Source organism: Polypterus senegalus, chromosome 6 (genome assembly GCF_016835505.1).
Source record: "Polypterus senegalus isolate Bchr_013 chromosome 6, ASM1683550v1, whole genome shotgun sequence".
NCBI lineage: Eukaryota > Metazoa > Chordata > Cladistia > Polypteriformes > Polypteridae > Polypterus > Polypterus senegalus.
In genome coordinates, this window is record NC_053159.1 from 174487974 (window position 1) to 174514404 (window position 26431).

The 26431-nt window shown below is 36.2% G+C and overlaps 1 protein-coding gene across 6 annotated transcripts in view; it reads left to right on the forward strand.

Annotated features, from left to right (window-relative positions):
* ubr3 (ubiquitin protein ligase E3 component n-recognin 3) overlaps positions 1–26431 on the forward strand; it is a 268225-nt gene that overhangs the window by 150744 nt on the left and 91050 nt on the right. For 4 of the 6 annotated variants that reach the window (XM_039757590.1, XM_039757589.1, XM_039757592.1 and 1 more), the window contains 5 exons: positions 5565–5698; positions 9820–9930; positions 14348–14560; positions 17656–17792; positions 20371–20456. In XM_039757590.1, the coding sequence (XP_039613524.1) occupies positions 5565–5698; positions 9820–9930; positions 14348–14560; positions 17656–17792; positions 20371–20456 (681 nt within the window). The remainder of the gene's footprint in view (positions 1–5564; positions 5699–9819; positions 9931–14347; positions 14561–17655; positions 17793–20370; positions 20457–26431) is intronic. The other 2 variants (XM_039757591.1, XM_039757594.1) reach the window with 1 other exon arrangement.

Sequence of the window (26431 nt, forward strand, 5' to 3'; positions counted from 1 at the left end):
AAATTTTCTTCATTATTTTCTTATTAATATGTTTTGAAACTGATCACATGATTAATAATATTAATGAATATTTCTGCTGTATGATGAAAAATTTAAAATAATGTATTCATTTCTTTTCTTAGTTTGCAATAAATATAACAAACTGCTACCACAAAGGCTAAGGCAGTTAACCCCCTGCTGTGTTTGTTAGTTGGCCTGAATGCAGGGATTAGTCTTGGGGAATTTTGATGAGTTTGGGTTTCTAGATGCCATTGAAATGCAAAGGTGAAAAGCATTTTGTATTTTTGTTGAATATAGCTAATTTTAATTTTAGCAATGTACAAATGGCAAATCTTCAATATGTAAAGTAAAACAGAGGGCAAACCCTCTTCCTTTCAAAGAAACCAGACTACATTGGGGTAAGGATCTATCACTCAATATTTTAGAAAAGGAGTGGAAGGCAGCCACGCACAGAATACACTTGAACTCCATATGTTTAAAGCATTCAGTCATTCAACTTAAAATATTTTATCTTGCGCAATTAATCTTGTGTGACACCCCTGTCCAAGACTCCAGACATCAGATAAAAGTCCAATAGTTGACTTTATTTTTATGCCACAGTGCACAAGACACCCTCTCCTCCACAATACTCATAAACACAATAATAATACTCTCCACCACTCCCAGACGCGTTGCCCTTGTACCAACCAGCTCAGCTCGCCGTCTGGGAGCTCCCACAGTTCTTTTATACACCCTGACCCGGAAGTGTTCCCAATCCCCAGTCCATGTTATTCTTTATCACTTCCGGGTCAGGTACAAGTCTTTTTCTTGTACGCCACTTCTGTCGTCGCTCCTCCTATGACGCACTTCCGGGTTATAAGGCACATATGATTCTTCGGTCCTCCCTGTTGCGGCCCCTGTGGTATCCAGCAGGGCCATGTATAAAAACTACATACAGTGGTGTGAAAAACTATTTGCCCCCTTCCTTATTTCTTATTCTTTTGCATGTTTGTCACACAAAATGTTTCTGATCATCAAACACATTTAACCATTAGTCAAATATAACACAACTAAACACAAAATGCAGTTTTTAAATGATGGTTTTTATTATTTAGGGAGAAAAAAAATCCAAACCTACATGGCCCTGTGTGAAAAAGTAATTGCCCCCTGAACCTAATAACTGGTTGGGCCATCCTTAGCAGCAATAACTGCAATCAAGCGTTTGCGATAACTTGCAATGAGTCTTTTACAGCGCTCTGGAGGAATTTTGGCTCACTCATCTTTGCAGAATTGTTGTAATTCAGCTTTATTTGAGGGTTTTCTAGCATGAACCGCCTTTTTAAGGTCATGCCATAGCATCTCAATTGGATTCAGGTCAGGACTTTGACTAGGCCACTCCAAAGTCTTCATTTTGTTTTCCTTCAGCCATTCAGAGGTGGATTTGCTGGTGTGTTTTGGGTCATTGTCCTGTTGCAGCACCCAAGATCGCTTCAGCTTGAGTTGACGAACAGATGGCCAGACATTCTCCTTCAGGATTTTTTGGTAGACAGTAGAATTCATGGTTCCATCTATCACAGCAAGCCTTCCAGGTCCTGAAGTAGCAAAACAACCCCAGACCATCACACTACCACCACCATATTTTACTGTTGCTATGATGTTCTTTTTCTGAAGTGCTGTGTTCCTTTTACGCCAGATGTACGGGACATTTGCCTTCCAAAAGTTCAACTTTTGTCTCATCAGTCCACAAGGTATTTTCCCAAAAGTCTTGGCAATCATTGAGATGTTTCTTAGCAAAATTGAGACGAGCCCTAATGTTCTTTTTGCTTAACAGTGGTTTGCGTCTTGGAAATCTGCCATGCAGGCCGTTTTTGCCCAGTCTCTTTCTTATGGTGGAGTCGTGAACACTGACCTTAATTGAGGCAAGTGAGGCCTGCAGTTCTTTAGACGTTGTCCTGGGGTCTTTTGTGACCTCTCGGATGAGTCGTCTCTGCGCTCTTGGGGTAATTTTGGCCGGCCGGCCACTCCTGGGAAGGTTCACCTCTGTTCCATGTTTTTGCCATTTGTGGATAATGGCTCTCACTGTGGTTCGCTGGAGTCCCAAAGCTTTAGAAATGGCTTTATAACCTTTACCAGACTGATAGATCTCAATTACTTCTGTTCTCATTTGTTCCTGAATTTCTTTGGATCTTGGCATGATGTCTAGCTTTTGAGGTGCTTTTGGTCTACTTCTCTGTGTCAGGCAGCTCCTATTTAAGTGATTTCTTGATTGAAACAGGTGTGGCAGTAATCAGGCCTGGGGGTGGCTACAGAAATTGAACTCAGGTGTGATACACCACAGTTAGGTTATTTTTTAACAAGGGGGCAATTACTTTTTCACATGGATTTTTTTTCTCCCTAAATAATAAAAACCATCATTTAAAAACTGCATTTTGTGTTTACTTGTGTTATATTTGACTAATGCTTAAATGTGTTTGATGATCAGAAACATTTTGTGTGACAAACATGCAAAAGAATAAGAAATCAGGAAGGGGGCAAATAGTCCATGATTCCCTTCTGGTCTTCAGGGCACCTCCATCTGGCGGCCTGGGGGTATTGGCCGGGATGACAAGCCGGCCAAATACCACACTTGTTTAAAATTGTCCAAAATGTTTCCAGGGGAGAATTCAACATGTGAACTTTGCTGTTGAGCTCCATCCTTACTAGGCCACATGTCCAGAGTGTGTACCAAATTAACAACATTTTGGACAAAAATCTTTGCATGCCTATCAGACAGCCTTGGTGTCACAATCACTCCTAACTCATTAACAGTTGTGTTTGGTGGGCTCCCAGATGGCCTTAAAGTGGAGAAGGACAAACACTGTAATTTCCTTTACTACACTAGTAGCACATAGACTTCTCTTGCTCAGTTGGACAAATTCCACCCTACCACTCTTACTGGGTAACGGATGTTCTATACAACTTGAAATTGGAAAAAATCTAATTGTCACTTAGAGGATCTGTTCAAAACTTTTTCAAAATATGACAGGGTCTAATCAATAACATTTTAGAATAAGCATCCATTTCAGCAAAAAGGATACCCTTCTTTTCTTGCCTCTTTTTATAGAGTAGCTTTAGTTGCTGGCTTCTCTGTCTTTCTCTTGGGTAGGGGTTGAATTTTGCTTTGATTTGTTAAACTTGACTTGACTGTATGTAAGGTTATATGTTTCTAATTAAAATCAATAAAAATAAAAAAAAAATGTGATTGTAAGCAACTAGCATGATTTTTCACAACTCAGGTTTTACCCGATATTCAATATTTAAGTGTTAAGCTTAAAATTACCTGATTACTGGGATTTCAGCCCCTCATCTATAAGGCAAATACATTTTCATTAAATGAAAATCAGTCATAATTTTAAAATATGCATAGACAATGTGGATAGATTAGATTTTGCAAGGTAATAAAATTGTCCATGAGTATTGCATTATTTCAAATTTCTTTTCAAACTGTGACTTGGAAGTGAGTTCTGATTCATAAAGTATTTATGAAGAGAATGGAATTCTGTGGTGTACATTTCCATAGAGTAAATAACTACGGTATTATTACCATCTATGGCAGGGCTGTCAAATTCAATGGCTTTGGACGTTTTTTTAAAGTGGTACGTTTCATTAGCATTAAAATATGTTACATATAGAACCCCTCCTTTAGTGTGTGTTTCATCTAGCTTATCCATATGTAATTTTGTCTGAAAAAGTATGTAATTACATCTGAAGTTAAAATCCATTCTTAGTTTTTGTCAGTGTTTCTTCATACAGCACAGCAGTCCCCAGCTACTCATCTGTAGTTAGAATAGTAACTGGTAGTTTGTACTGGCCCAACAAAAAAAAAAACATGAAAAGAAGATGGCATGCCACACTGTCCTAAAGAAATGTAGTGTTTTAGCATAATGCCAAAGATGCAAGCTTGATGAAGGGGATGGTAGCTTAGCTTCACACATGCCACTACTGTCAGTCCTGTCACATTTTAAAGCTGTGCAGATGTCAGCAACTGGCCACTTTACTTGCTGCCATTACCTTACACGATACTTCTGTCTTTTCTACTTTTGATTTTTGTATGTGGATGGAAAACACATTTGCATTTTCCATCTATCCTGTGATGACTGATCGTTTCTTACCAACTCTTGTGTGATCCATTACTGGTGGGTTTATACCTATCTTGTAACAGATGTAGTTTTCTTTACGTACAAAATTCTTGCATGTTTCCAGACTATAATAATTTATTTATTTGTTGCATAATACCTTTATGCACTAATGTAATTTTTTCACTGAATACTGATTTTGGCCCTATAGCTGCTGGTAGCTTTTCTAACGCACTTCAGTGTCCAAGAAAAGTAAAGCTGATAAAGATGAATTACAGTTTCACAACAGAGATACAAGGTAGAATATATGGTTATGATGAGTAGATAGCTACCCATGCGTCTTGTTTGTAAAGAAAATGTTGTGTTTGATGTATTCTTGGTCCACTTTGGATACATAAGGTATTATTTTTTGGCCTTCAATAAAACTAAGTTCAATATCCCGATCTACAGTTACAGTATGCATTTTATAGTTTTATCTTGTAAAATACTATTGAATGTCCTAAAAGGCACAATTAAATACAATATTTTTACTTTTTTATTTTCCACAAGCAAAATATACATTGAATTTCTCTGTGTGGATATAAGCCTGAAAAGCGTGTACCATACTCATGCTACAGTATAATAATGGTCTTTAATCAATACAATTGCAGATTTGCTTAAAATTTATGTTAATTTCAACACTCAGATAAGTCTGACTAAGTCTGCGATGTTGCGTTTGGCCTACAAGAGGAAATTGTACACTTTGACATCTGACAACTCTCTTTCAAAGATGTATAATGTTTTACATAGACACAAGTGAAAATGGTGTTAAAAAACACATTGCTTGTGCAGCCTTGTAACTGGAAGAATCTAAACGAACTCTCTATAAATCAGTGGAAAAGTAATATGTCATTATCTAAAAGCAGAAAAAGAGTGTAAAGCTGTCTTAGAACTTGGTAACAATTTATTAATTTTCTTCTAAAATAGTATGCTGGGCCTTTGCCTCTGTTCTGGATTCCTTTTGAGTATACGAGAACTCATTTAATGGGCCTTTCATTAATATACAATTCTAAACTAAAGTATAGGGGTTTATTGTAGGGTGTTGATTATGATATATTTTAAAATTTTAACATTTAAGAATTTTTGTTTGTACTTATTATAATTTAATCTTTAAACTAAGTAATACTAAAAAAAAAATCTCTTAAAATTGTTATGTCAAAGAAGAGGATTAAATTTCACTATGCACTAGTTGTCTGTAATGCTTTTTTAGCAGTTGCTCCTCGGGGTGCCCTTCATAATTTGATGCATGACAGGCTTTATTTTTTTCCTACATTCTGTTTGTTTGATTCAGTTTTTGTAGAAACAAATCATATTTTAATTTCATATCAATAAACTGTCAGATGCAATGGATAAAAATAGGATTGCACTTCAGTAGCTTATTACCATATCAATGTCATCATCTTAAGCTTCTGTTTTCTTAATATTTTTCAGTCTTGGGGCATCGTTGCAAGAGCAGTGAGCCAAAAAAACTGCCAACCAGTGATGAAGAGCACATTTACCCTGAGGATACTTGCGGGGCAGCCAGTGACGTCAGACTTACGATGTTGCAGCGTTTCTTTAAGGATGTAAGTGTTTTACCTCCTCTGCTTAGTCACAGAGTATATATTCTGAGGCTTTTGTTAAAAAAAAAAAAATAAAATTACAGAATTCTGTCTTATTTTAATTATGACTCATGAGTTACACTATTTCATTTTTCTGTTTTAAAATAAGACAAACTGGTTTGAAAATGGATAGATGAATGTTTGAAATGAAATAAAGCATCTTTGAAAATACTGACCATTTGCTATATACTTTACTATGAACAATTTTTTTCTTCTCTCCTATGTGCTTTTATCTTTAACTTAAAAATGTACTGTATTATTCTTTTTCCCTCCTGTGTTTCTCAAGTTCAGTTTAGTTTTTATTAAATTGTTAGGAATTCTTTTTGTTTTTCCAAGATCTAACATTATATGTACAATATAGTCAGTTGTCACTTTAAGTTTGTATTAGATACAATGCTCTACTGTAATCTACTCTAATGTAAGTAGCCTTTATTTCTGTTTTCCAGGTGAAAGTGCTTAGCTTGAATTTTCAGCAGTAATAAATGCACATTTTAATATTCTAATGTATCATGCCACATGTGTGTGTTTTACTTGTTAAAGACACAGACAAGTATGTTTTAATAGTGTACATTTATCTCTTACATGATGGATAATAATTGTAAATGTCCTAGTTGTATACTATATACATATCTTTAGGTTGATAATAGTTTCAGCATTACAGGTTCCACCTGATGCACATTGCTGTATCAGTGTCATTGGCCTGCCTGATAAGAATCTTGAATTGTTGATAGATTTCTGTGCAAGTCAAGAATTATACATAAAAAGTTATGCTGAGCACAAATGCATCTATTAATATATCCCACTCTAGGTCAGTGGTCAATATTGTACTTTGTACTTGTGGTGTCCAGTCTAACGTCATTTGATAAACGCAACAATTTGGTAATGAGTATTCAGAGTCTGTTGGGAATGTATAGCAGAGCCTGTTCAACATGAGATCAACTGTGACCTCCTAAAGACCCACTTATGTATCTTGTGGGATATCTAGAATGTTGAGTATGAATGGATACTTTTCAAGATGGCATTACTAATGGTCTCTGCACAGAGCAATGACCAAAGCTCTACACGTCTTTTGTGGGTTCCCAATCAGGAAGGAACCTATCTAAGGTAAAGGAGGAGTAATTCTTGGAGTTCTTGCATCTTAGAATTTCATTAAAAAATTCCAACAGGTGCTGCAGCAAAGACGTGCATGCTGGGGTAGTTTTGTCGGTTGAATGGGAATGTTTTCCTGGAGACTATAAGAGTGTTTGAACATGACTCTGAATTAGACAAACTAGGTCAGAGAGTGGAGAGATGAATAGAAAAGTTTCTTTCATATTATTTAATATCTCTGCAGTGGCATTTTTGTAATGTGGCGTGCTGGGGCACCACCCTCCCTCCAAATATTTTAAAAACTCCACTTAAATTAATTAGGTAATGCAAAATAATCACGAAGAAAATTGGTTACTTGTACAGTGTGCCTGGTGTCAGCACATGTCAATGTCCATTACAAATTGGTTCTGATTTGTTTAATTTTTGTGTGAATGTCTAGATTTCCTGAATGAAGGACGCCAGCCAAATGAGAATGTATGCAAGTATTTATTTTTTTTGCCAGGCAGGTGAACTGAAGCTGCCCTTTAATTGGCTGTTTTCAGATTTTTCTGGGGACACAGCTCTCTGTGCCCTGGACATTCCCACGTTTATTGGCAACAAATTAGTATTATTGTAGGTTTTTTTAATCTAATGTAATTGGACAGTTGTCAATGCACTATTTCATGTTCAGGTCAATAGTTCTCAGTTCACACCCATAATTAACGTAACTCTAGATAAGCAAACACAAGTTTAGGGAAATGGCAACTTCAAGTGGGACTTTTAAAAATTAAAGAAAATTTGGTTATTTCTGTAATGAAACACCCCTTAATAAATCGTTCAAATTAGGAAAAAAAGATAAAAACATGCTTGTCTGGACAGACCTGACATGAGTTTAGCAACAGGAAAGTGATTTACACATAGACTTTTTCCAGTTCTATTTATGACAAATGGAGGTTGCTAATTGAAGGTGATGTAAGTAGTGCCCTTTTTTGCTTTCTGTTTGTTGTTTCAAAGTGTTGGTACTAAAACACTGTGGACAAGGGTGTGAAACCTAAAACATCTTTCTGAAAAATGAAAGATGCATTAAAGTAGCCGCAGTCATCTAGACCAGTGTTTTTCAACCAGTGTGCCATGGCACAGTGGTGCACCATGAAAGCTACCCAGGTGTGACGTGGAAATAATAGTGTAGCACACCTGGGTCTGAACCTGAGAGAGACTACCTCCTCGGGTGGTTGAGATCTGTCCGAGGAGGGTAGGACTGCCTGAAGAATATGGCATAAAATCCTCTCCTATGTTGCAAACACAGCACTTAAAGCTGTTCAGCCGCATCTCCAGGCTGGTAGAGTCCATCTGCCCTGGGTGTGTGGTTCCTAGCGAGTCTCTTAGGACCAGTGGGTAGTGGGGATACGAGTTGCCTCTGAGGCAGAGTGGGGCAGACAAGGGACGAAGCAGCAGAGAGATGCCAGCAAAGTGGTCATTAAGTGCTGTGTCTGTGAATGCTGATGTTGAAGCTGTTTTTTTACAGGCCTCTCCGGTAGTCCTGCCCATGTTGAGCACATGTATAAGATAAATAAGTTTGTAATTAGTAAGATAGTGGTGTGCCTTCAGATGTTTTTGATTACAAAAAGTGTCACACTAAAGAAAAAAGGTTCGGAAACATTGATCTAGACAATAGCATGAGGCTAAATGTTTTGGCAGGCTTAGTGAAATGACTCAGTTTAATCAGAAAGGAATGGAGAAATTTTCAGGCCTGAAGGAAAGGTGGTCAAAATTTATGTTAAAGGAAATATAGGTATCCTGATTGTAAAGGCAGAATAAGATTTAGGTTGGACTTGTCCTGTGGATGTAGTACAAGACAGGTTGGGGGGCGAGTTATGTTTTAAGATATGGGGGGTCTGTTGATCTTACAATGTGAATTTGTGTCCAGGTGAGGTAAGCCTAGCAAACATGCATAACACTGGGCAGACTGGCAGCAAGTGTTGAATAAAAGTAGGCTGAGAATGACTCTGTGGGTATGGTAAATGATAAACTAGCATACAAGACTTAAGAAAAGGACTAGTGATTGTATGAAGTGGATTTATGGAATACAGTGGAAGTAGCCAAGGACAGGGTACTCTATTAGCCGAGGCAGAATAAGGTTTGGATTGGACATATGCTATGGATGTGTCATAGGACAGGCGGAAGTGCACATTATTGGAAGATTACGAAGGTGGAGTGTGGACTTTAGTTCCTCATTCTGCCAAAAACCTCACCATAAACAAGTTGGCAGAGGATTGGGCAATTTAGAGACAGGTGTAGTATAAAATTTGAGTGGTAGGTGCACCAGTTATGAGAAGAAAAGGGGACTGTGGATGTCACTGACTGAAGTTTTGGAGCATGGTAGAAACGGGAATGCTGACATCCGATTGGGCTGCATGGTGGAAAGGGTATAATACATTTTAGCCTGGATTTGTACCATGGGTCTGGTATTGGACCATGAGAGCATCTGGAATGACCAGGTAGATAGATATTGAAAAGCACTCTGTAATAGATAGATACAAAAGGCACTATATAATAGGTAAGTGCTGCTTCAGTTTGTCCCCCCCCCAAAAAACTGTGCCCCGTCCAAATTGTTTTCACCATTCACCACTGTATCTTGAGAATGTTTGACAAAGCCATGCTATTTTCAGCATGATTTGGGAAGCACCTCCGCACTGAAGTATATCGTAATACAGGAGACATATGCTTACTTAAACAGGAAGTGCCAGATGCATCTGATGAGAGAAAGACAAGAAAAAAAACTACAATCACTAGAAATTTACCTCCCTGAACATACTACTACTACTACAAAAAAACACCAAAAACAAGCAAATTCTGTTTCAAGTCAACATTGTAACTCGACTTTCAGTTTGCAGTTATTAACATAAGATTAAAAAGGAGAGGTTTTTATTTATTTGTGGTTATTGATCTTAATTTGAATATTGTTCTGCCGTACTACAGTGATGCTGTTCACTTTAAAGTTTTTCTTTCCCATTTAGAGTTCATGTTTACAGTCAATATCAATTGGCTGGGAGGGAGGTGTTTATGTGCAAACATGTGGACATACTTTGCACATAGATTGTCATAAGTCATATATGGAGTCCTTAAGGGTAAGTAAATGTTTGTTATATTGAAAGGTAATTACAAGAATAATGATTTTGCTTATTGATACAATTTTATTAATTTAATAACACAGCAACTTGACAGTGCCAGTTTGGGTGTTACATAACTTGGACTAAGCATAGATAGGTTTCTGTGTTATGTTGCCCTTTTTAGTTCTTTTCTGTCTTGATTTTATTACCATTTCTGCCTTTTGATATGGTCTTTTGTAGTTAATTCAGATTTATTTGTAGTTTAAACTCATACAGTTTGACTGAAAAAAAATATCAGTGAGATAAAATTTACAACATATCTGTACTGCTCCTAATAATAGCTACTCACTGTTGAGCCATATTGATTGTATCTTGCAAATTTAAATGGTGAATATTTATAGTTCTTTAGATCATACACTATAATGTGATAAGTTTGTTTTGCACATTATTAAATCTTCAAAGATTAAATGTTGATTATGTGTCTTTCAGGTTGCAATCTTGAATATCAAGTAAGATTATTGACCCTCTGGAGCGTGAGGCTCAACAATCTTACTTGATTTACCTACTTTAACTGAAAAAAAAGTCTGAATTTTGGTACTTGCTAGGATTTGATTTTGCATGCTGGTGATGAAATACACACACAACAAATAATAAAGAGTGTGTGTGTATGTATGTATACAGTATATATATATATATATATATATATAAAAATCATGGCCAAAATTATCGGCACCCATGGAATTTTCCCAGAAAATGCACCATTTCTCCCAGAAAATTGTTGCAATTACAAATGTTTTGGTATACACATGTTTATTTCCTTTATGTGCATTGGAACAACACAAAAAACAGAGAAAAAAAAGCCAAATCTGACATCCGGCCATGACTGTGTGTGTGTATGTGTGTGTATGTATATATATATATATATATATATATATATATATATATATATATATATATATATATATATATATATATATATATGTATATATGTATGTATGTGTGTGTATATATATATATATATATATATATATATATATATATATATATATATATATATATATATATAATATACACTTGCAAACCCGCCCCATCTATTATAGATTTTTTTTGTGTGTGTGACTAAGTAGGAGGTCATCATAAAATAAAATCAGTCTGACAGCCTGTGACCTAAATGTGGCCTTGTCTTCAAGTGGTATTCGATTTAAGCACATACCGTGAGGCACCTGGAAGCTATAATGTCACATGCAGACAAGATGTACTAGCATTTATCAGTTGACAGCAGCAGTGATTTCCAGAGACAGACAATTAAAACATTGTATGTCAAATAGAGACACATTATTACGATACATCCCTAATGCTTCTATATAAAAAATACTTGTTAGAATTTACAAAGTGTAATTTTTAAATAAGTTGCTGTTATGTGAATATGTACCAAAGAAAAGTAAACATTTTTAGAGTATCTTATTTTATTCTAAAACTATTTTTCAGGACCGGTTTATTGTTTGTACAGTGTAAATGGAGTTTTTGTTTTTCATTGGAGTTTTTTAAATGATATTTGTCAGGTCCCTGGTGCATTTTAGGCAAAGTGATTTCAATAGGATGGTTATGGCTGAAGTCAGGAACCAGAGTATACCTTTCATTTCACTTTATTATTGATTTTTCTGGATAATATCATTTAAATACAGATCACTTTTGGATCAGTAAGGATCCGAAGGTATACTTCTTATACTGTGCCTTGTTATATGTTTAAATCTCAGACTACAAAGGTTACACGCTATGTTTCTTAAACTATTGTGCAGAATAGGGGGCTCTGGTCACTGGAGGGCACGCAGTGCTATATTTGTAAACATGCGACATGCATGGTTACATTTTTCTTCATTATTCCAGGTACATTCTTTGCTTTCCCAAATAACCAGCCAACTGGGGATATTTTGTTTATTTAATCTGTGTTGCTTCAGTGTTTATTGTCCTCCTTGGTACAGTGGAATGGTTTCTTGTCTTTGCTAGGCTATGAACTATGTACAATGTATTGAACTGTCTTTTAAAATCTGTCTTTAATTTTACTTGATTGTTAATAACCCAGTTATTCACTGAAACATTGTTTCTAAAAAGCTGTGTAAACCCTTTTTTCGGTTAGAGAAGCTGGGAAACCTGGTCTCTGAGAAGCCAGAAGCCAGATTAGCCCATTACGCTGCGCATTACCTGGTTATTTGGCCCTGTAAACCCACAACCGGATTACAGTTAAGGATTTTGTAGGTAATGCATGGCTTTGTTTTGCACACACATCCAGAAGCCATGGTTAAAAAAATGGGGGAAGCATTCACAAAGAAACATTTTCTAAGGCAAGTGCACAGGTGATCACTTTATTTCATCTCTCGATTGAAATAATCTGGTTTAAGATTTTAGTATATTGAACAGGACTGAATGTTATCCCATTCCTGCAGAAGGGCCTGACGCCAGCATCCCTCATGGATGTTTTGACCATATTAGCTGTATTTGGCCTGGCATTGTCCTGCTAAAGGGTCAGGTCATGTTGCCTCATGGAGATAAAGATAATTTACTCGGAGAATCCTTGGTGGGAGATAAACCTGCAACGTTGTGTTCCATAGTTCAGCTTAAGTACTTGGCCACACTTCCTGTATAGTGAAGGAAGTGACTAGCAATTGGAAAATGTCATTATAGTAAAACTGTTCCTTTGAGCAAAGCAAATGTGTTATATATATATATATATATATATATATATATATATATATATATATATATATATATATATATACAGTACGGCCAAAAGTTTGGACACACCTCCTCATTCAATGTGTTTTCTTTATTTTCATGACCATTTACATTGGTAGATTCTCACTGAAGGCATCAAAACTATGAATGAACACATGTGGAGTTATGCACTTAACAAAAAAAGGTGAAATAACTGAAAAAAATGTTTTATATTCTAGTTTCTTCAAAATAGCCACCCTTTGGTCTGATTACTGCTTAACCATAACCATTAACCATAAAACCATTTCAGGTGACTACCTGTTGAAGCTCATCGAGAGAATGGCAAGAGTGTGCAAAGCAGTAATCAGAGCAAAGGGTGGCTATTTTGAAGAAACTAGAGTATAAACCACGATTTCAGTTATTTCACCTTTTTTTGTTAAGTACATAACTCCACATGTGTTCATTCATAGTTTTGATGCCTTCAGTGAAAATCTACCAATGTAAATGGTCATGAAAATAAAGAAAACACATTGAATGAGGAGGTGTGTCCAAACTTTTGGCCTGTACTGTGTATATGTGTGTGTGTGTATATATATATATATATATATATATATATATATATATATATATATATATATATATATATATATATATATATATATATATATATATATGTGGTCCCGGCTGGGGCTGGAGCCCGGCCGGGACGCAGGAGGACGTGAGGAGGGCTTGTGCCTCCTCCAGACCGCAGGGCGTCCGTCCTGGTTCTGTTGGGGCCACGGGTTGAGGGCATGGAAGCCCTTCCTGTAGGGGCCCGTGGTCACCGCCAGGCGGCGCCCGATGCCGGTTTATCCCGTGCGGTTGCCGGTCGGGCAGGAGCCCGGCCGGGACGCTTGGAGGACCGGGGAGGCGAGTGCCTCCTCCAGACCGAGTGGGGCGTCCGTCCTGGTTATGCAGGGGCCTCGGGTACAGGGCTTGGAAGCCCAGCCCTGTAGGGACCCGTGGCCACTGCCAGGCGGCGCCCAGTGCCTGTTTATTCCGGGAGCCCGGCACTTCCGCCACACCAGGAAGTGCCGGGGAAGACGACAGGGGCGCCGGACGGCTTCGGGTGCGCAGCGGCATTTCCGCCACACGGGGTGTGTCCGCGGAGATTGCGGGGAGCAGCTGGAGCCCATCCGGTTCCTATAAAGGCGCCTCCCTCCAGTCGTTGACAAGAGTCGGGTGGAAGAGTGGCAACGTCTGGAGGAGGAAGGAGGCGGTGGGAAGAAAAGAAAAGAGAAAGAAAGAGAAAAGGAAAAGAAGAAAAGAGAAGGCATTGGATTGGCCTGGACTAAGGAGTTGGGGTTGGTGAGCGAATTGTAAAAGAATGGAAAATAAACCTGTGTTTGTGGGTGACATCAACGTGTCTGCCTGTCTGTGTCCGGGGCGAGGTTCACAATATATATATATATATGTGTATATATATATATATATGTGTGTATATATATATATATAGATAGATAGATAGATAATGTGTGTTTTGCAATTTGTCATATTTTCAAAAGATAAAATAGGACATAATGTATTGGATATCCATTTTTTACACAAGTTAGTACATGTTGTTTCAGTTACTCGATTGTGTCCATTGTTTTAATCAGGTGACAGGGGTACATCAAGTCACTCTAATTTAGAAGTGAAAGTTATCTTGTGTTAATCCAGTACTTTTTTTTTTCTTTCCCACCAGAATGACCAGGTTCTTCAGGGCTTCTCAGTTGACAAAGGAGAGTTCACATGCCCCCTCTGTAGACAGTTTGCAAACAGTGTCCTGCCATGTCACCCTGGAAAAGGTGTTGCAAGAGTGCCCTGGCAGGGTCAGAATAACAAGAGTTTAGTGACACTTGTAAAAGAAGTTGAAGAGTTTCAAGAACAGCCAGGATCATATCCTGTAAGCATCACTGTAAGGCTGACGGATCTTTTATTTATTTTCCTCTTGTCTTAAAACTTTTTCTGAATGACATTATGCTTCAATGTCAAATGTGTGGTTCTTTCAAAGCCCTCTTATTTTAAAATGCTTACAGATGTGGCCATGTTTAATGGAATTTTTTTTCAAATGTGCTTGCATTGGTTAGATGCTTTTATAATATATATTTGTTTGTTTGTTTGTTTGCTTATTTTGCAAGCCTGCCGTTGGGGCATATTTTATTTTTCTTTCAAGTCCTGGCTCAAGTTAATCAAGTGTTTTTTTTTGTTTATTCTTTTATCATTTGTCCAAATTTACCCTAGTAATAATTATTTGTTTAAACTAATATATGTAAATGTTAAAGTTGTTTTTTCAAGTACAGGATTGCAGAAGGTTAATATCTATGGCAACAGTCGGTAATAAATGATAGAAATCAGTTGTAGACAGATACCAGTCCATTACAGGAGACACTTAGACATACACAAACACAGTCTTGCATACAATAAATGTCTGGTATTGCGTTTAACACTCGGCTAGTCAAAAAGAACTCGTATATAGATACAGCAGTATATCAATCACTAAATATTTGGATTACAGCAAAAAAGCCTCTCTTAATATAAACTTAAGCAGCATAGACTTGATATCCCGGGTAGTACTGTCAAATATTTGAGATATTATGGCTTCAGTTTTAGATGCACTCGTATACAATTTAAAACTATTGTTGAATAAACAAATTATGTTCATGATCTTTCCAATTGCTAATAGTTATTTTTAAATGTATTTTATTTTTTTAGCTATTATAAATGTCTTTTTACTTTAAATATTTTTTCCACAGCAAGTATTTCACTTTTCAAAGGAAATGTGTGCACAGTGCTTTTAATCTTTTTCAATGTTTGGTATATTACAAATCATTCCCCTACATCTTGTTCCAGTCTGTAATTTTGTTGCAGACTCAGATGTTTAATAAGAACATTTGTAAAGGCAAATTTAGGTGTTTGTCAAGAAATATATCAAAGTCCAAAAATTAATATTTTTAGGGTTTTTTATTTTAGTCCACTAAAAATTTAAAGCTTTGGTAGAAGACTAATTTGTTTGCATAACAAGAATCCTGAGTGACCCAGCCAAAGTCCTAAACTCTCCCTTTTCGAGGATCTTTAGTGATTTAATTCTGAATTTGGCCTTTGAGCAGTATGCAAGAATTTAACTGAAATAATAATAATATTGTTCATATCATCTTGAATTTACAAGTATTTAGCCTTTATTTAAAAGCTTCTGCATTAAAGATCACTCTTTGTACCAGTTTTGTTAATTAAGCAACATAATGATGGTCATTTCAATGGCGACTCAATCCAGAACAACAAGGTTCAAGTTCTTCATCCTGTCACAGACAAAGTTGTGTTACAACACTGAAGTAAGCTTGTTTTAGATGTTTTTTTTCCTCTGGTGTCATTATTTTGGTTCAGATTACCTCGTATGTAAGTCACTTTGAATAAAGCATGTGCTACTCAAATAAATGTAAAAGTAAATATAAATTTAACATGATAGCTATAAATGAATGTCCAGCCCACATAACAATTATTGAATATTACTTTGGCAACTTGAAGTATTTATTCACCACAGCAAAACAGTGTCAGCATTTAAGAATTAAATATAGTGATTTACTTCTGGCAGTTTTTACGGTCATATGGTCAATAAAATGTGAGAAAAGTCAAAGTTCTGTTTATTGCCACTGAACAAAACTTGGCGGAACTTTTCTTAGCCCAGTAACTCATACTCGGCAACATAACAACACCTAAGTACAAACAGTACAAAACACGAACATCTTCAAATAGTATTAAAAAAAAAACAAGTTGCAAGATAAAAGCTATAATACAACACTATACTACACAATGGTTAAGCCAAGTAGCAAATATTGCAAGGCGTCACACACACTATTAGCATAGTATAATTGCTACTGTTAAAGCAGTAGTGCATATTACATGCAGGGTGGAGACTGAGGGAAGAACACAGAGCCTTTGATTTTCCTTACAGCTATCTCTCCAGCTTCTTCCTGTTTTGCTCAATAAAGTTCCCATTCCAGGCTGTGGTAGACAATGTTAATATATTACCAATGTAAAAAAACATTTTAAATTCCCTCACCTGACAGGGGAAGAAAAGTCTTTGATTAGATTTTTTGAGGTTTGCATTCAGTTGCCAGGATAACCTCCTGTTAATATGAGTCCCTTTAAAAGATTCCATGAATTCATTTGTTTCACCTTTGAGCAATACAGCAATACAGTTTCATCCTGTGGCTGAGGTTAATTAGCATTTTCTTAGTCTTAGTGGTGTTAGTTTGCATGTCATTATTGTGGCAGCAGGAGGTAATTTGCTTAATGTGAAAAACAAAATCACAGACACATCTTGCTATAGTTATAAGCAGTACAATTTTGTAACTGGAAAGTTTAACTTGAGCCACCATTCAGATTAGTATTAGTATTTGGGAAATCTAATGTAATAAGTTAACAAGTTATAATATTTATTACCTGATCTCTTGCTTCTTTCAACAAGCAAGAGAACTCCTTTTGCCATATAGAAAGCCATTTTCTGGGGAGTCATACGTTTAGTGCCTGCTATTTTATGTCTAGTTTTTGGTGATTGTTGTGAAGTTATCTCACTTGACATGTGTGAATGACAAGTTTCTGAGACCTGCATAAATAAATCAAAAAGTAAGACTAAAAAGTTAAGCTTTGTTAATAACACAAATGATAAAAAATAATAAATGAAAATAATTAAGGAATATGGTAAACAGATTTTTAGATTTGTGTGGCCATGCTGCTAATTCTGTAAGATATATGCCAATGCATGTTCTAATATGATATCTGGGTTCCTTTATATTTGATGTTGTATTTTAGGTAACAAGACACATTAAATATAATGATATTTCAATATTTCAGGTTATGATTTCAAAATCCATTCTTTATCGTTGAATAAATTATAGTTTTGCTTTAATAATTTTTGCTTTACATAGTGTAACAATTACTTCTGGCCTGCTTATGGCATCTTAAGTGTTAATTTTGCCATTTTTGTTTTTTCAAATGTATTTTTTCATTCAGTCGGAAACAAACCTCAGCAAGGAAATGGAATCCGTAATAAAAGATATAAAGAATACAACACAAAAAAAATACATGGATTACAGCAAGAGCTTTGGATCCCCGGATAATGACTTTCTCTTTATGTACTCAGTTGCAAGGCAAGTGGTTTTGCAAATGATTTTTATGACAAATTAGGCATAATTCATATTCTTTTAATGTGTCAGTTATGCAGCTAAAGTGTGTTTTTGATTGAATAAAACTTAGATGTTTGCCATGTGCTTGCCTCTGCCCATAGATGTGTTGTTCTTGTACTTTCATGGTCCATAGCGTTGATGCATGAACTTGAACATGCAGGTTATCTTAAAGCAAGGCTTGAATGTGTTACTGTGCCCCAGAGGTGTATGTACATCCTACAAAGAAGTGTCTATCTCTTTGTGCACCCAGTGCTTCCTGTTTAGCATTATATCTGTGGTGTTGATGCAGCTGCACTTTTGAATTATTCAGGAGCATGCTGATACATCAATTACTCTGTGTGAATACTTAGACAGACTGGATGGCTGTGCAGTTTAGATTTTTTGCTTTGTGTGTGGCCACTTGTGCCCTTTAAAAAGGACACTACAAGCTCCTGTGTGGGGAACACATAAAATTGGAAATAGAAAAGAAGTCTGCATTTTAGTTGTGTGATTTAGCACTTTTGAACTGTGCCCTTTTGAGAAGCTTGTAATAGAACATATTAAAGATGCTCTCTAATCATTTCTGTAGCACCTTTATCTTTTTTTTTCTTTTCTACTGCATTCTGATATTGAATTCAGCTTCATGAGCAAATCATTTAGTTTTGCTTTCCCTGGTAGTCTGTGAGAAAAATTAAGAATCATTGTGGAGGTACTATAAATGTCACCTGGGAGAGGGCGGTGGTGTGTGGTTTACAATGCTTCGGCTTACTTCAGAGCTCATATTTGGGTGTTTTCTAAGTTATTTCTTTTATTCACAGTATTCTTATATTAAGATAACTTTAAGATCTCATGAGGTTTAAGGTGGCAGTTGAGCTATAATTTTTATTGCTAGTTGAAAAAAATTATTTATTTATTTATACAACATCCTAGTCTCATTTGTATTCCCTTGATGAACCAAGGTACTAAGATGTACCCTTACTATTCTGCTAGCTTATGTGAAATCCCAGGTCTCTGCTTCCATGCTGGTAGGTTTCAAAAGTTCAGTGAGCACTGCAAATCGCCTGAAGAGTGGAAAATTCCCCTGTCACACAAGTTGCCCTTATCAGCAGCAAACAGATGGAGCCCTACGCAGGAACATTATCAATGTTAAATTGCTTTTTCTCTGAGGAAAGAGAGGATTAAAGAACCGCTTCAGAGCTTGGTGGCATAAGCTGCTAACTTAGGGATAATAATATTCCTCTCTTTTTTTTCTTATTTTAGAAACACAGCAAACTCACCAAAGTAATGTATCTTATTGGAATCGCATCAGAAATATCTTTAGTGTTGGAGCACAAAAGTCATTTTATCATTAACAAGTAAATTCAAACCAAATCAATGATATCACAATATCTTCTGAAATGATTAGAAAATCAGTGTTAATGCTATTGCTGGGTTGCAGTCTACATAAGGAATGTGAAAATTTCAGTGGTTACTCAAAATATTTGTTTTCTTAATACCTAACTATATTAGAGGTTAGTGTATGAGTACAGTATAAACAAAATGGTGGATATATTAATAACTATATACATTGTTCTGTTAAGAATTAGCTAAACTTTACATTTACAGGAAAGAAACCACATTTTGGCAGTAAAGTTGGTTGGAAAATATTGGTATGGATGTCTGGAATCATTGATCAAGCAGCAGTTTGGTGTGTCTTTAATGAATAAGATTTACAGTTATCATTTAGAAGAGTGCAAGTATGTGAGAGCAGTTGATCAAATATAGCAGGAGAGAATAAGACAGTGTAAGTGTGGATCAGTGAGATGATATATTTCGAGCAGCAGATCAATATTAACTAATAATAACTAAGTTTTACTCAAATTTATCTAAGACCTTGGCTCATCTCTTACCATACTTGAATGTTCATTTAATATATTCACTCCAGACAGAAGAGACATTCATTGATAAATGAGTTTTTTAGTTAGTTAGCTTAAATATTAGTTTGCACGGCAAGGTGAAATTACTGTATTGTGCACATCTTCTGCAGAATTGTGTAAGAGTGATCCTGCATACAAAAGCCATCTTTGATATAATTTTCTAATGAATTTAAACTGCATATATGAAAGCTGTAGTCTAAAGATAGAAGAGATTAGGACATCGGACACACTTTATTTTTGCCCAAAGGTTTGTCCCATCTGTATATGTATGAAATGCTACAATGGATAACAAAAAAATGCAAAAGTGGATTTGATACTGTATGAAACATTATGTATGTACTGTATATAATACACAGAAAGTGATTTAAATTAATATTCAGTAATATTTATTTTATTAAGAATATAAGCATATATCTACTGCTTGTTTCTATTAGTCTCTTTCAATTTCCACAAATACTCCTGTGAGTCTAGTCTGTCGTGTGTGTTTAGGTTTAATGGACTGAATGGTCTTGTTTGTCAAATTTCTTCAGTTCTGATGTTCTTATATGTATGTGCGTGTATGTATATATGTGTGTGTTTTAAATTTCATCAACTTAAAGCAATATTTCATATTTTAAAACAGTTGTACTTTTTGTTTTTTATTCTAGGACAAATCTAGAATTAGAACTGGTACATCGGGGAGGAGATTTATGCTGTGGAGGTGCAAGTGCTGCTGCAAAACGATCTTGTATGAGTGAGTCAACCCACCATGTTCTTGGCTAAAATGTTGAGTACCATACACCTAAGTTCAGTCAATTCAATACAGATATTAGTGTCATTTTTCGCTTGCATCTTTTTAAACCATTTTTTAAAGTTTAATTTACTAGAAAGCTGTTAGAAAGTGTTTGACTAGTATATGTGTGTTTTCTTGGAAAATTCCCTTTTTATTTCTATAACTATTTATTCACTAAAAATATAACCTGCCAATCCACATTCTATACCTGCTTTTCCGTTTCAATGGTTGAAAAGGCAGAGCCTGTCCTGTTACCATTAGGCAGAGGAATTGACTTTAGATACATTGGTAGTCCCTTGTAAGTCAGGAAAGTTGAGGAAAAAAGTGAATACCTGTTGAGAAACCTTGCACAAATAGATTTAATATATTAACTCCATACAGTTAATATACAGTTAATAGACATGCTGAGGATCTGAACCTGGTCTTCTCTTAAAACAAGAGTAATTGTATTAACAGATGTTCTGGTTTATCATTTTAAATGTTCTTTAGTTTAAATAGGCAAAACCTAGTGCAGCAATTGGAGATGCCAGGAGAACTAGCAATAGTACTAGACAAATTGAAACCACAGATACCATCAAAATGAGTTATTTTTTCCCTATTTATATTTGAAGACAGCAATACAGTGAAAAAGTAATTGCTATTTTACACACCATAACCTGTTTATCCATCTTTAGCAACAATAATTATTTCCAAATGTTTTATATACTGTAGTTATTGGGGCACTGAAGGGCTGTGGAGGACATCTGGTAAACTGCTTCTTGTAGAGTTTGCTTGTGTTTGGTGACATTTGTGGAAAAATGTACAGAATCTGATTGTTTCTGGTGTTATCACAACATCTTAAACCCAATTTTGAATGGATCATTTTAGAACTCTGATTTCTTTGGTACAGGTATTATTTGTTTTGCTGCATGACAAGGCTGTGCTTTAACATTAGATTTTGATGGAGTTTTTTAGTTCTTTTTTATTTAATATTCTAATACAGTCCTAATGCAACAAAGTATCCTGGAACCATGACACTACCATCCGCTTTCTCATGTAGTATGGGTATATTTTCCCAAACTGAATTGACCAGTCATATGCTTCTTATTGTACATTGGTTTCCACAGTGTTAATCTGGTCTGGTTCCATTTTTATCCAGTGTCTTTCTGAGGTAGAGTTCTGGACACTAGCTAAGACAAGAGAAGCCCACAGATCCTTAGGTTGTGTTCTAGTTTTCATTTTGATTTCTTACATATCTATGTCTTGCTTTGGAATACAGTTTTGTACAAAGGCTAGTCATGAAAAGATTTTACATTTTCCTAATCTTCCTCTATTTGGCACTCACACCAGTAGATTCAAAAACAGCTCCTACTCACAGTTTGAAATAACTTTTTGTCTGGAAGGTTTACCGGGTCCTTCTCACTAAAGAGTGACTCAGGACAGTTAATTTTACTTATTTATTTTTTTTGAGTTTTTTAGAATATATTTTCAATTGGAAGCAAGATATCTGTTGAAAAAAACATTAATTTGTCTTAGGAATAAATATTTCAGAAAGTTTATATCTATTCAGCTCCATATGGGTATATAGCACCTGGCATAGGTAAAATGTGAAATTTAAAAATGGGCAGGGGTATAAATAATATTTGCACTGAAATGTTTGTTTAAAAAGTGAAATTTGCACAGTTTTCTTAAAGTATAAAGTCAGTTAGTTTAAATTGGATGAAAGTACCTTGTACATATTTCATAAGCAAAATCATACCATACTTAAATAAAATGCATTTTAAATTGCTTAAATGGAAACAAATACAACCAACCAAACCACCTAGTGCCCTGACCATTTTAAAAAAGATCTATTCTAAATAAATGTGCTGCGTTTCCCTTGTGGAATAAAGGTGTGGTATAATCTGCCTCTGTTATTGAGTACAGCCTGATGAGTTCAATTGTTGTACAATCTGGAAATTTGTCATGCTGCACGTCAATCATTTAAAAGCCTGTACAGCAGCAGTCCTTTTGCCACTTCGTGTCTGTGCTACTCGCATTGTGAATGGGGAGCTGAACGCACGCTGAGGAGTTGCAGTCGGATCATCTGCTGGCTTGTTGCTGCTGGTGACCTGCGTTTTCTGCTTGTTGCGGTTTGCGTTGATCATTTCAAAGCCTTTACAGCAGCTGTCCTATTGCCACTTCGCATCTCTGTTGCTCGCGTTGTGAAAGGGTGTGGGGGGGCTAAACGCACACTAAGGAGAAGCGGTGGGTTCATCTGCTGGCTTCCTGCTGCTGCTGGCAAGCTGTGTTTTCTGTTTATCGCTTGTTGTTGTTTTAAGAGCTGGGAGCACATGATGTCTGTCTGCCGAAAGCATTCCCACAACTGCTTGGTTAGATGTCCGTGAACTTAACTTGTTTTACATGTTGTCTCACTGCCTTGTCTTGCGTGACGTTAAAGTGTCTCTCGCGGAATGTCAGATTGTCTTCCGAGAAGATCACGTCTCTTCTCCTTAGTCTCCCTCCCAGGATTTTTTTAATATGTATGTATGTGTGTGTGTGTGTGTGTGTAAGTGTAAAATAACATTATCAAAATCGTATAATGTTTTCATTTCACATTTTCATGCAATGCTTGTTTTGGTTCTTCAATATAGCCAATTTAACATGCATATGTGAAACAAAATACTTCATATACATCTGCACTGTGAAAAGCAGTAGTAGATGAGTTGTGTGTTAGCAGTCTACAAATAAAACCTATGTAATGGCACACGTTTACGAATTGTAAAAACTACAGAAACATTCAATTGCCAAACTACAGAAACATTCAATTGCCAGCAAAATTATGACTGGTGTTAATGCAGGAGAAATTATATTCCTTCCGCATATTAAGTTAGATACTGGCAATACTTCAGCAAGTTGATCATTCATGTTGCATAGACGACAATATCCAATACTTTTAGCTTTTGCCATAAATATAAATAAATCTCAGGGCCAGAGTTTTGACCATGTTGGAATATACCCATGGACCAATAGTGAACGAAGCAAGCTATCAAGTGGGATTGGGCCCCACTCCCCACGTTTCTAAATGTTTCTAGAGCAAAGGGCAAAGCAATTGGTTGTCCTCTGCAGGATCAGGGTTACCCCATTCCATGCTTGTTGCACAACATTTAACACCGGGCTTTGATTGCTGTTCCTCACATTCTCCTGATCTGTATTCTCCAGAATGTTCTGTTGAATGGTGTTCTTCTGATCTGAAGATGGGAGCTAAAGCAGGATGATCGCCCGCGCTGTGGCTCTTAACAGCTCCTATTTTGAAGGAAGTCTTGACACTGTACCTACATTCTCTATAGAGTAATAAAGTACCTGTATTTTACTTGAAACCTTGGGCACATCTTCCTGTCTCTCGTACAACTCTGTGACCCAAACTTGACAATACCTGTATAAAAAAACAGCACTTCTTAAACTGCAAAAAATATTTTATTTGAAAATTAAATGGAAGATGTAACTTTTTTTATACAGAAATACAGGTATGATAATACAGAAAAAGGAGTCGTTAGATGAAGTTGAAGGCGATTCCAAAATGCTTTCGCCACGGCGTCTTCATTTTTTCTTCATTCCAGAATTAACCTTTTCCAGGATTGTTAATTTTTCTTTCAGCATAAATTGATACAATTTCTCACTTTTTTATTTTATTAAACTTTGACAAACACTTTGAAACTCGGTATCCGCACACAATACACTAACTACCTGGGCAGCTGCTTCGTGGAGCACTGCTTCAGAATTCAGCTGTGTGTATGATGTTGCACCTGCAGTACATGCTCGCCAAGCCTACCTGAGACTGGACGTTTTTCAGCAGACAGTGTCTTTCTTTGAGGCAGCCTGTTGCAGGGTTCCTGAAATATGGCGCGAAAGTGTAGGATTTTTAGTATTTTTTGCATTGCATTGTTATCTACGGTGGCCATTTTTGGTCAAAAAACGTTTGTTAGCTGAGATTTGCATTTCATTAAAATGACATTTGTTTAACATGATCTTCTATGAATGTTTGTCTAGGCCCACAAAAGTATTCGTCTCAAAATGTTATTACTCTGGTATTCACTATCACAGGATTTAACCTGTATATTATTACAATACAACACCCACATCACAGAACAGGCCGGGGGGTTGTAAGTTATAAAGAAAGAAAGAGGTTTTTAAATTTGGTCATCTGAGGAGGGGACAGGAGAGAAAGAAAAGTATGTCCTTAGGTGACTCCTTTTCTGAAATCTTTAAAAAAAAATAAAAAAAAAATCTTTTGCCAGTAATGGCAAGTGTTGTCTTCACCCTGACTTTGAGCTGCTGAGAACTAAAAATAAAAATCATAATGACTGTGGTACATGTAAATTTTCTACTGCACATTTGTATGAAACAAAAAGTACTCTTTTAAGACATGTCAAAATTCTTATAATGTCGGAGGCAGCTGACATGCTGGTAAGCCCTTTTAATTATTGAAGTTATGTGACTGAATCATGTTATCTGGTTTGTATTGCAAGTGATAAGATTGAGGTTTCATTTTTTAAATTTAATTTTATTGATTTTATTGTAATCACACAACATTCCATACAGAGAGACCAATTTTAAGATTGAGGTTTCATGACATCATGATGGCAGATCATTCAAATCATCTGTATTGGCTGACTCCTCATATGTGATGATCAATGTATGAAAGTTATGTCATAGAAAATAAGAAGACAGAACCTGAGTTTTGTCCGGCCATTAGTAATGAGCAAACCTGCTGAACTGTCTTCCCCTTTAGTGTGGCAATTCACAGAAATGTTTAGGAACTTCACTGAACTCTGCAAAATGATTTGAAGTCAATGAGGAAGAAAGTGAACTGAAATACTTTAGACTGGATTATAATCATGTAGTGGTCTTTTAATGGTCCTTGACGGTGAGAGAAATGTTTGCTGGACTGATTATTGTGGCCCAAAATGTGACCTGAGCTGCGAGGCTACAGTGCTAACCACTGTGTCACCGATTCTCACTAAGATAAAATTAATAGAATTAGATGTCAGAATAGTAAAATTTCCTGCAGACAGGAAGTATCAATTCACTAATTCTTGAACTCCCAAACCCACCTGTTCACTTTTTCTGCTACCATATCAACAACATGCATGTGGATTCCTCACTCCTTCCTGTTTGCATCCTCTGTGCAGCACTCTGAGTATTACTATTAAAGTAGAAGGCTTAGTATTTACACTAACACACAGGTCACATACAAGTCCATGCAAAAAGACATTACCTTTAAGACTCATACACTGACACATTTCCCGTTTCCTTCTACATGGGCATTTTAAATTTAAATATATTCATAAGGTTTCCACTAATTTTTTGCCTACTACTGTGATCAGTGCTACATACCCGGTGGGATGACTGTCACATCCAGCATTGACTGCTACAGCTCTGTGATGTCACTCTGGCTTCACAAAGCATCATGGAGTGCGGGGGAAAATGTTCGCCTAATCCTGCTGCACAGCAAATTTCCAGGAAAATATTCAAGCATATTTGCTGCAAGAAATGCTTAGAAAAATTTCATTGAACAAAACTACTGGCCATACATTCATGAGTGAACCTGAAATAAAACATTGTGCTTAGCACAAAGTCCTGGGGGAAGGGTGAATATAAGATGGTGAAAAACAAGGTAAATATATTCCTGCTGATTTTTCCTGAGTGGGGTCTTCAGGTCAGAGAATCGAAATTCTGTTTAGCGAGACTGGCTAAGTGTCAGTGGGTTTAGAGGTACTTTGAAGGGAATTATAGCATTGAGCACAGATATTAGTTACAGACAATGAAAACCATTTTAATTATTTATTTTTTTAATTGTCTGAGTGAGACAGAACAGTGTGTAAAACATGGAAAATAATATCTTTTTTTGATTATGTGGCAATGTGTCTATTGGAGTGTGTCCAATGTGTGATGCTATCATCATCCTCACAAAGCAC